The 11527-nt window shown below is 43.7% G+C and overlaps 1 protein-coding gene across 1 annotated transcript in view; it reads right to left on the bottom strand.

Annotated features, from left to right (window-relative positions):
* The window catches only part of faf1 (Fas associated factor 1), a 278615-nt gene that overhangs the window by 244429 nt on the left and 22659 nt on the right, over nucleotides 1-11527 (bottom strand). The window contains exons 3-4 of the mRNA XM_033028571.1: nucleotides 6825-6871; nucleotides 4328-4530 (exon numbers count right to left, since the gene is read on the bottom strand). Of these exons, the coding sequence (XP_032884462.1) occupies nucleotides 4328-4530; nucleotides 6825-6871 (250 nt within the window). The remainder of the gene's footprint in view (nucleotides 1-4327; nucleotides 4531-6824; nucleotides 6872-11527) is intronic.

The following is an 11527-nucleotide window of genomic DNA, read 5'->3' on the forward strand; positions in this document are numbered from 1 at the left end:
CCCTAATGGGACATCTACAGGCCCCTCAACAGTTGCCTGGATATAGGGTGCAAGTTGAATCAGGAGTTAAAATTGGCATGTAGTAAATGTAATGCTACGGTTGTTATGGGAGATTTCAACATGCAGGTAGACTGGGTTGGTACTGGACCCCAAGAAAGGGAGTTTGTGGAGTGCCTCCGTGATGGATTCTTAGAGCAAGCTTGTATTGGAGCCTACAAGGGAGCAGGCAATTCTGGATTTAGTGTTAGATTTGATAAAGGAACTTGAGGTTAAGGAGCCATTAGGAGGTAGTGACCATAATATGGTCAGGTTTAATCTACAATTGGAGTGGGAGATGGGTAAATCAGAGGTGTCAGTGTTACAGTTGAATAAGGGGGACTATGGAGCCATGAGGGAGGAGCTGGCCAAAGTTGACTTGAAAGATACCCTAGCAGGGATGACAGTGGAACAACAATTGCAGGTATTTCTGGGAATAATACAGAAGGTGCAGGATCAGTTCATTCCAGAGGAAGAAAGATACCAAGGAGAGTAAGGGACGACCGTGGCTGACAAGGGACGTCAGGGACAGTATAAAAATAAGAGAAATAACATAGCAAAGTTGAGCGCGAAGCCAGAGGATTGGGTAACTTTTAAAGAGCAACAGAAGATAACTAAAAAGGCGATACGTGGAGAAAAGATGAGGTACGAAGGTAAGTTAGCCAAGAATATAAAGGAGGATGGTAAATGGCTTCTTTAGGTATGTGAAGAGAAAAACATTAGTTAAGACCAAAGTTGGACCCTTGAAGACTGAAAAATGCGAATTTATTATGGGGAACAAGGAAATGGCAGATGAGTCTTCACTGAGGACACAAATAATCTTCCTGATGTACTAGTGGCCAGAGGATCTGGGGTGATGGAGGAACTGAAGGAAATCCACATTTGTCAGAAAATGGTGTTGGGTAGACTGATGGGACTGTAGGCTGATAAATCCCCGGGGTCTGATGGTCTGCATCCCAGGGTGCTTAAGGAAGTGGCTCGAGAAATTGTGAACGCAATGGTGATAATTTTCCAATGTTCTACAGATTCAGGATCAGTTCCTGTGGATTGGAGGGTAGCTAATATTATCCCACTTTTTAAGAAAGGTGGGAGAGAGAAAACAGGGAATTATAGACCAGTTAGCCTGACGTCGGTGGTGGGGAAGATGCTGGAGTCAATCATAAAAGATGGATAGCAGTAACAGGATCGGTCCGAGTCAGCCTGGATTTACGAAGGAGAAATCATGCTTGACTAATCTTCTGGAATTTTTTGAGGATGTAACTAGGAAAATGGACAAGGGAGAGCCAGTGGATGTAGTGTGCCTGGACTTTCAGAAAGCATTTGATAAGGTCCCACGTAGGAGCTTAGTGGGCAAAATGAGGGCACATGTTATTGGGGGTAGATTATGGATAGAAAATTGGTTGGCGGACAGGAAACAAAGAGTAGGGATTAACAGTTGTTAAGAAACATAGAAAATAGGTGCAGGAGTAGGCCATTCGGCCCTTCGAGCCTGCACCGCCATTCAATATGATCAGGGCTGATCATCCAACTCAGTATCCTGTACCTGCTTTCTCTCCATACCCCCTGATCCCTTTAGCCACAAGGGCCACATCTAACTCCCTCTTAAATATAGCCAATGAACTGGCCTCAACTACATTCTGTGGCAGAGAATTCCAGAGATTCACCACTCTCTGTGTAAAAAATGTTTTTCTCATCTCAGTCCTAAAAGGAACTGCAGATGCTGGAAAAATTGAAGGTGCACAAAAATGCTGGAGAAACTCAGCGGGTGCAGCAGCATCTATGGAGCGAAGGAAATAGGCAACGTTTCGGGTCGAGACCTTTCTTCAGACTGATGTGGGGGTGGTGGGAGCAGGAAGAAGAAAGGAAGAGGCGGGGACAGTGGGCTGTGGGAGAGCTGGGGAGGGGAAAGAGGGAGAAAGCAAGGAATACTTGAAATTGGAGAAGTCAATGTTCATACTGCTGGGTTTAAATTACCCAAGCTAAATACGAGGTGCTGCTCCTCCAATATACGGTGGGCCTCACTCTGGCCATGGAGGAGGCCCAAGACAGAAAGGTCGGATTTGGAATGTGAGGGGGAGTTGAAGTGCTGAGCCACCAGGAGATCAGGTTGGTTATTGCGAACTGAGCGAAGGTGTTGGGTAAAGCGATCGCCAAGCCTATGCTTGGTCTCACTGATGTAGAGCAGCGGATGCTATAGATGAGGTTGGAGGAGGTGCAGGTGAATCTGCCGCACCTGGAAAGACTGCTTGGGTCCTTGGATGGAGTCAAGGGGGGTGAGGTAATGCGACAAGTGTAGCATTTCCTGTGGTTACAAGGGAAGGTACCAGGGGAGGGGGTGGTTTGGGTGGGAAGGGACGAATTGACCAGGGAGTTATGGAGGGAGAGGTCTCTACGGAAAGCCGAAAGGGGAGGAGATGGGAAGATGTGGCCAGTGGTGAGATCCCGTTGGAGGTGGCTAAAATGTCAGAGGATTAACTGTTGTATTTGACGGCTGGTAGGGTGGAAGGTGAGGACAAGGTGGACTCTGCCCTTGTTACGAGTGGGGGGGGGATGGGAAGTGAGACCAACATTCTCATAGGAATTAACAGGTCCCTTTCAGAATGGCAGGCAGTGACTAGTGGGGTACCGCAAGGCTCGGTGCTGGGACCACAGCTATTTACAATATACATCAATGATTTAGATGAAGGGATTCAATGTAATATTAGCAAATTTGCAGATGACACAAAGCTGGGTGGCAGTGTGAACTGTGAGGAGGATGCTACGAGAATGGAGGGTGACATGCACAGGTTGGGTGTGTGGGCAGATACATGGCCGACGTTGTTTAATGTGGATAAATGTGAGGTTATCCACTTAGTAGCAAAAACAGGAAGGCAGATTATTATCTAAATGGTGTCAAGTTGGGAAAAGGGGAAGTACAATGAGATCTGGGGGTCCTTGTTCATCAGTCAATGAAAGTAAGCATGCAAGCACAGCAGGCAGTGTAGAAAGCGAATGGCATGTTGGCCTTCATAACAAGAGGAGTTGAGTATAAGAGCAAAGAGGTCCTTCTGCAGTTGTATAGGCCCCTAGTGAGACCACACCTGAAGTATTGTGTGCAGTTTTGGTCCTCTAATTTGAGGAAGGACTTAATGCTATTGAGGGAGTGCTGCGTAGGTTTACAAGGTTAATTCCCGGGATTGCAGGACTGTCATATGCTGAGAGAATGGAGCGGCTGGGCTTGTATGCTCTGGAGTTTAGAAGGATGAGAGGTTATCTTATTGAAACATGTAAGATTATTAAGAGTTTGGACACGCTTGAGGCAGGAAACACGTTCCCGATGTTGGGGGAGTCCAGAACCAGGAGCCATTGTTTAAGAAAAAGGGTTAAGCCATTTAGAACAGAGATGAAGAAACACTTTTTCTCACAGTTGCAAGTCTGTGGAATTCTCTGCCTCAGAGGGCGGTGGAGGCCGGTTCTATGGATACCTTTGAGGGAGAGCTAGATAGGGCTCTTACAGATAGTGGAGTCAGGGGATATGGGGAGAAGGCAGGAACAGGGTACTGATTGGGGATGATCAGCCATGATCACATTGAATGACGGTGCTGGCTCGAAGGGCAGAATGGCCTACTCCTGCACCTGTTGTCTATTGGCCTGCGGATTTCACCATCGAGGAGGTCGCACTCGGGAAGCTCCAAACGATGCAGAAGGTTTCGACCAGCTCCGATCGCCCGGCGGGGGGAAGCTGAGATTCTCCCCCGATGCAGGAGCTTGATCACCCCGACGCGAGTGCCCAAACGCCGCCGACTACAGGAGCCAAGATCACCCTGTCAACAGAAGGCTCGAGGCCCCCGACCGCAGGAGAACAAAGAAGGGAAGAGATTGAACTTTTTTTCGCCTTCCATCACAGTGAGGAATGTTGAGGAGTCACTGTGGTGGATGTTTATGTTTAAATGTTTTTTGTGTGTTCTGTTGCATTTTATTGGTATGACTGTATGGCAAATGAAATTCCTTGTTGCAAAACATACTTGGCTAATAAAGTATTATTCTGATTATTATGATTTAGTTGAAAAAGTAGAGTGTTTTAATTAATTAGAGATTGTAAGTGTTGGAATTTAGAAGGATCATGATGTCCTTGGAAACAAAATTACTCCAAGAGCTCATCTCATTGAAGTTAACATTGAGTTGACTGTCAATGAGCTGCACATACAATGAAAATCTTGCAACATCATCATAGGAGATTCCGACAACACACATAAATGTAAAATATACACAAATTATACATAATTCTCAGTCAATCATTTTAAAATCTTACCAATTGTGTTCGTATCTTCAACCACCACTTCCACGTTTCTGTCACGGTATTCCACCCTAAAGTTTAGCATTCTTGGTTGCCTTTCCACAATTGGTCTTGATGGGATTATTGGACAGAAAGCTGAGGAAGTGGAAGAGGAGGAAGAGGGCTGACCAGCAGGTCCATACAATGGATCCTGTGAAGGTTCACTGGCAACAAACTCACTGCAGACAGAGGAAAAAAAAATCCAAACATAAACAATAATGTTAATGAAAGATTTAAAACCAACATAAGAAACTACTGTGACATACTGAACAATCAATCTTTGGTCAATTTCATAAGCAGATAGCCACAGTACAACTGATCATCTCCAGCTTGTGTATTCAGAAGTATATTTTCAGAAGATATTCACTGCATCTTAAGTTGTGTTGGGGTAACTGGCTGCTGAACTGCAAAATGGTAATGCGGGATTTTTTGGATACATAATTTCAATATTCCAACCTTAATTTTGTTTGTGAAATAAAATGAACATAATTATAAATAAATATTGTGGTCATAAAGAGCTCAATAAAATGTTTCACAATAAATGTCCAAACAAATGCTATATTTGTATCCAAGAACATAGTTTTGAAATTCTTACAATAAATCTAAGTCTCAAGATAACTCCGTTTCTCTGCTATTCAACTGATAAATGTTTAGTATTGAAAGTAGAACAATAAAACAAAGAAAGTAACTAGCCCTGTAATGGCAGAATTTATCTGGGTCATTAATGCCTGCTTTCAATATTTCAAATATTCTGATGATAGTCAAGGAAAACAGTTTTTGAATTATATTCCCCAGAATAAATTGCTTGCATGACTGTTGATTCACGTAGTTCTTTCACATCGGTTGTTTCGACAATAATCGACCAGGCACCGGGGTTGCTTTAAACGTACGTTTATTGAGCAGGAGTCTTCACACAGGTTAACAACCTAGCAAAGAGTCAAGCTCTCTGCCCTTAATTGCAATGCCTTTTATATGTTAATGCCACTGTTTAGCACCTCCCACATTCCCCGATCAAAGAACCGACACGTACGCAAAATACAGGACAACAGGTATGTACATATAAGGAGATGTTAGTTAGAGGAACCACACTAGAGCTCAGACCAGTACATTCCTTAGTCTTCCCGGCGAGGGGGATTGTATATTCCTCAATCTTGTCAGACGGGGCCTGTGATCCCCTATTCACGACTATGCAGTAACTGCAAGATAATGTGTATTCCCTTCCTGAATCCTGCAGCCTCAGTTCCAGCAAGCCTGGTCAGCAGCCATCTTATGCTCTTTATTTCAGTCTACCTGGCCAACCATTTTACCTTTACAGAACAATCTTACAGCGTTGATTCAGGATTTCCATTCACATGACCATTTCAGAGAGCAGTTAAGAATGAAGCACACTGCTATAGAGACAGCACATTCTTGGGCAGCACATTCCTCTTCCTCCACAGCAGCAGTAAATCAGAGGGTTTTTGTTTAAACAATCTAAAAGCTTCATGGTCATCATGACCAAAACTTTACTAATTTAAATTTCACATCTGCATATGGCGGGATCCGAACTCTGGACTGTTCAGCCTAACTGTGTCATAGTTTCCCAACTCTGGATTGCCACAGTTACAAAATTAAGCAGCCCACTATCATCCTTTAATAGGCAACTAAGCTGGTTTGCTCACATTCCAATTTTTAAAAAATTCACATGAAAATTCAATGACGTTGCTTGTACAGGGATAAGCAAATCAATTCACTTGTGACTTTCACTGCAATATTTACAAAATATAATCAAATTAGGAAAAATAATTTTAACAGTTATCGCTACACGACATCGAGGAAGTGTTCAACGTGGGAAGACTTGAAGACTGGGCAATTAAGTAACAAATTAAAAGATAATTGTGTGTTGATGCAAAAAAAAAAAAAAATCAAAAAATAAAGTGAGATGGTGATGGTTAAATTGCCTGGGAAATTAAGCAAACAAATCATTAGAAACAGAATCATAGATTAGTAAATTGTTGTTTTTTTTTTTTTAATGCATTACACTAGCATTTTTAAGAATTTTGAATAAAAATGCACTGGAACATCAGGAAACCTTTGTAGGACCCTGAACAATTTGAATCTGTAGTGCAACCAGATACATAAACACATGTCTTGTATGTGAAAAGCAAGAAACTGTGGATGCTGGAATTCTGGAACAAAAACAGAGAGCTAGAAATAGCCAGCAAAACAGTCAGTATCCATGAAAAAGTAAATTAACAGTTCAGTTACACTCATTAGATCCTTTTTGATTTAAGAAAGCATGTTTAATTAACGTTCTCATTGTTCTTTAAACTGGTCTGTTTTTAAACTGGAATTTTTAATCTACATTGGAAAAATGAACAAGTCTCCAATCATTTAAAACAGTTTACGTTACAAAATTGAATCACCCTACAAAATTTTGATGAGCATATTGCCTAACATATGAATAAAATTAAATTTAAAAAAAATCACCTACCTTTGTACAATGCCATTCTCTTGTGGAATTATGCCATTAATAGCTGCCTGCAAAACAAAAGTTGAAAAAGTCAAGCAACTGTTTGATTAGGCTGAACATTTTTTTTAAATCAAGCAACTTTAAAAAAAATTGAATAATTAGCTTTTAAAATAAAATCCAATTATTTTATTTTAAATAATTTTTAGATAGTGAAAAAGGAACAATTATTTTCAGATAGACAAAAATGCTGGAGAAACTCAACAGGTGAGGCAGCATCTACGGAGAGAATAGGCGACATTTCGGGTCGAGACCCTTCTTCAGACTGATGTCCGGGGGTGCGGGCGAGAAAAAGAAAGGAAGAGGCGGAGACAGCCTCAAACCTCATCGTTTCCCAGCGATGGTCATGGTCCGATTTTATCTTCTCCCAAAAACCACAAACCTGACTGTCCTGGCAGACCCATTGTTTCTGCTTGTTCATGTCCCACCGAACTTATTTCCACATACCACGACTCCATCCTATCCCCCCTGGTCAAATCCCTCCCCACCTATATCCAAGACACCTCACACGCTCTTCGTCTCCTTCATGACTTCCGTTTTCCAGGCCCCCACTCCCTCATCTTCACAATGGATGTCCAGTTACTCTACACCTCCATCCTCCACCAGGAGGGTCTTAAAGCCCTCCCTTTCTTCCTCGACCGCAGAACCAACCAATCCCCGTCGACTAATACTCGCCTCCGCCTAACGGAGATGGTCCTTACCCTCAACAACTTTTCCTTTGACTCCTCCCATTTGCTCCAATCCAAAGCGTTGCTATGGGCACGCTCATGGGCCCCAGCTATGCCTGCCTCTTTGTAGGATACGTCGAACAATCCTTGTTTGAGGCGTACCGTGGCCCTTTACCCGAACTCTACCCCGCACGGAAATACACCTGGACCATTTCTGACATCTCCCTACTGTTTCCAGATCTCACCATCTCCATCACAGGTAACTGACTACTAACCGACATCTACTACAAACCCACTGACCCACATGGATATCCGGAATACACTTCTTCCCATTCTGCTTCCTGCAAGGACTCTATCCCCTACTCCCAATTCCTCCGTCTACACCGCATCTGCACACAGGATGAGGTGTTCCAGACCAGGGCATCGGAGATGTACTCATTCTTTAGGGAACGGGGGTTTTACATCAGTGTCACTCATGTTATGAGTCATACTTTGTAGCTGCGCTCACTGGCTTAACAGTAAGCCTCCCTGCCTTGTTCCCACACTTTTAGAGAAACGTGCTAGTATGAAGTTACTGATGCTGTAATGTTAATAAAGACTTTGGACCTTTATCACAGTGTAAGACTTCAGTTATTTAAACAGCAGAATCGCAACATGGTGTCAGAGTAAATGGACTCACTCCTTGCTTAATTGTACTGTTTTTATTTTAGCTTGTTGTTTTTTCAAGTGTGTTGCAATGGCTTCTGCTCTCAGAAAACCAGAGATCCTGGTATTTGATGAGGATGTTGCAGAACGGTGCCATGTATTGAAGCGGATCACCCTACTGCTGCTCCTGGTTTTCGAGTGTCACTTCTTCTTAATCCAGCAGGCACAGAAGTTGCTTGTCGTGCCAGAAGATTTCACTATGAACCGGCTAGATTTGACCTGGCTGGTGTCCAGATCGCTCCTGCTCAATCTATTCGACACCCTGACTTCCTACTGCGCAAATTCCGACAGTTATGCGAGTTACGTACCAACTTAGTTATGGAGCGACATCTGTTCTTTTCACGATGCCAGAGACAGGGAGAACCTGTGGAGATGTATATCAGTGCACTGAAGCACATTGCCAGTCGATGCGATTTCAGAGATATATGTGATAGCCTTGTCCGTGACCGTCTGGTTCATGGCGTCCGCAATGATAAATTACGCGACGAGTTACTGCGGGATGCTGACCTAACTCTAGAGACTGCTGAAAACCGCTGTCGCATTGCTGAAATGGCTGACGCTCACACCAAGGTCTTGGGACACTCTGCTGGTCGTGAAATGAATGTCTTATCAAATCTCTCCTCATTTCCCTCAAGTGCCTGATAGCAAGTTGAGACTGCTAGATAATCGCTTTAACTGTGGGGGTTCACATGCTGCTGTACGTGACCGTTGCCCTGCGTACGGAAAATTATGTTGATTTTGCAACAAAAGAAACAATTTCTTTAAATGTTATCGTTCACGTAGCAACAGAGTTCAAACAAGGCAATCTGTTAATTTGCTTGGCCGTGAAAACTCACTCTCAGAATTCTCACAACCAGCTCCATGGATTTACAGGCTGCTGGCGAAAGTTTTGATGTCGATGTACATGCCTTATCTGATTTAATGCATAAACAACTAGACCCCAAGGTCGCTTTGCTCGTTAATGGCAAGACTTTCTATCTGAAAGTGGATTCAGGGGCCAGGTGCAAAGTCATTTGCCTGGCAGTGTGTAAAAAGTTACGAAAAACAGAGATTGTTTCTCCAACGGCTGCCTCCCTTGTTCCATTTGCTGGAGGTCGCGTGCACCCTATCGGTCAAGTTGAGTTACGCTGCTGTCTTAACTCACGTGTCCGCAACCTGAATTTCTATGTGGTTCGTGAAAATGTGCCGTCTCTGCTGGGTGTTAACGCATGTGAAGACATGGGTCTAATTTCTTTCAGCCCTTCTGTTTGTCATCTGACTACAGCCTGTGACTTTAGCTAACAAATCCTGACACAATATAAGATTTTGTCTGACGATAAGCTGGGAAGGTTACCTATCAGGTATACAATTACTATTGAACCCGAGGTAATTCCAGTTGTTCGTCCAGCTCATAAGATTCCTCATGCTATGCGGGACCGTGTTCAAAGTGAACTTAACAGGATGGTGTCTCTAGGTGTGATCGCTCCCGTCGCTGACCCCTTAGATTGGGTCTCCACCAAGAAGAATAAAGACGAGATACAGATCAATCCCAAGAACTTAAACACAGCAATTAAACAACCTCACTATCCCAATCGCACTGTGGACGTGATCGCAGCGCAGATGGCTGAGGCAACTGTACTCACAATGCTAGATGCCAAGAGTTCATTCTGGCAGATTTCACTGGAACACAACTCCAACTTAATCACTTTCAGCACTCCGTTCAGGCGTTACAGATTTCCTTGCATGCCTTTTGGAATATGTTCTGCTAGTGAAGTATTTCAACAAGCTATGGAGCAGTTGTTTGCAGGCTACCATGCTCCGTCGTAGTGGATGACATCCTCGTTGCGGGACAAATTGTCGAAGAACACGATGCTAATCTGACGAAGGTCTTGGATCGCGCCAAGGCCATCAACCTCAAGCTGAACCCTCAAAAATGCAAATTCAGGGTAAATGAGGTGAAATACATGGGCAGGGCTCTCACTTAACTTTTTTTCCCTGTTGCCAGCCAGGTAACCTTGCCAGCTTTTTAGGTTGCCAAATGGCAGTTTAGGTGGTCATTTAAGACGGTTTGCATGACGCGTACGATAATGTGCTCGGACGAAGTGTGTAGTTACCAGTCGGAATTATGCTCAATGAAGCTATTAATATAACTCTAGCACTGGCCACTCAAATCAGCTGCCCTGGACATTTTAATGATTGTTTTTACTGTGTTTTAATGTTACTGTTTTACCTGCTTTTAACTATTTATACTGTTTCATCAGGGACTGGATTGTTTTTACTGTTATTATGTGTGAAATGTTTTAAAGTTTATTGTGCGATGCTCCGCTATTCCCTGGGAAACGTCTTCTCATTTTGCACTGTACAACTGTTGCTTTGCAAGATGACAATAAAGGTTGATTGATTGATTCACATATTATGTTCAAGAAGGAACTGCAGATGCTGGAAAATCAAAGGTAGACAAAAGTGCTGGAGAAACTCAGCGGGTGCAGCAGCATTTATAGAGTGAAGGAAATAGGCAACGTTTCAGGCCGAAACCCATCAGTCTGAAGAAGGGTTTTGGCCCGAAACGTTGCCTATTTCCTTTGTTCCATAGATGCTGCGAAAGGATGGCCAAAGGACATAACTGCAGCAAATGTTCTTTTGGTAATATGTTTAAAGATGTCAAAACAAATAATAACATTGGGAATTAAAACACATTTGATTGCATTCCGTTATCAAACATAGTCAATGTTCGCTCTGAAGACATTTCCAGCACAATAGGGTCAGGGTGTGTGTGAATCAATGCGGGGTGGATAGATGGCAGTGGGGGGGGGGGGGGTGTTGAGAAGGCAGTCGGTGCTGAATGGATGGATTGAGACAGGTGAATAGTACGTGTTGTTTGGAGAATGTAAAATTGTGAGGGGAGAGAACGGGGGATGTCAGTGGTGTTGAATGGGGGGGGGATCAGTACGGGATGGATGGGGGGGGGTCAGTACAGGATGAATAGGGAGGGGGATCAGTACAGGATGAATGGGGTAGATAAAAATGCTGGAGAAATTCAGCGGGTGAGGCAGCATCTATGGAGCGAAGGAAATAGGCAACATTTCGGGTCGAGACCCTTCTTCAGACTGTTCCCCCCATTCTTCTTGAATGGGGGGATCAGTACAGGATGGATGGGGGGGATCAGCACAGGATGAATGGGGGGTTCAGTACAGGATGAATGGGGGGTTCAGTACAAGATGAATGGGGGGTTCAGTACAGGATGAATGGGGGGGGGTCAGGGCATAGTGGATCGGAGGGTCTGTGCAGGAGGGAGGGAGAGAGGGGGGGGGGAGG

The sequence above is a fragment of the Amblyraja radiata genome, chromosome 10 (genome assembly GCF_010909765.2).
Source record: "Amblyraja radiata isolate CabotCenter1 chromosome 10, sAmbRad1.1.pri, whole genome shotgun sequence".
In the NCBI taxonomy this organism is placed as follows: domain Eukaryota; kingdom Metazoa; phylum Chordata; class Chondrichthyes; order Rajiformes; family Rajidae; genus Amblyraja; species Amblyraja radiata.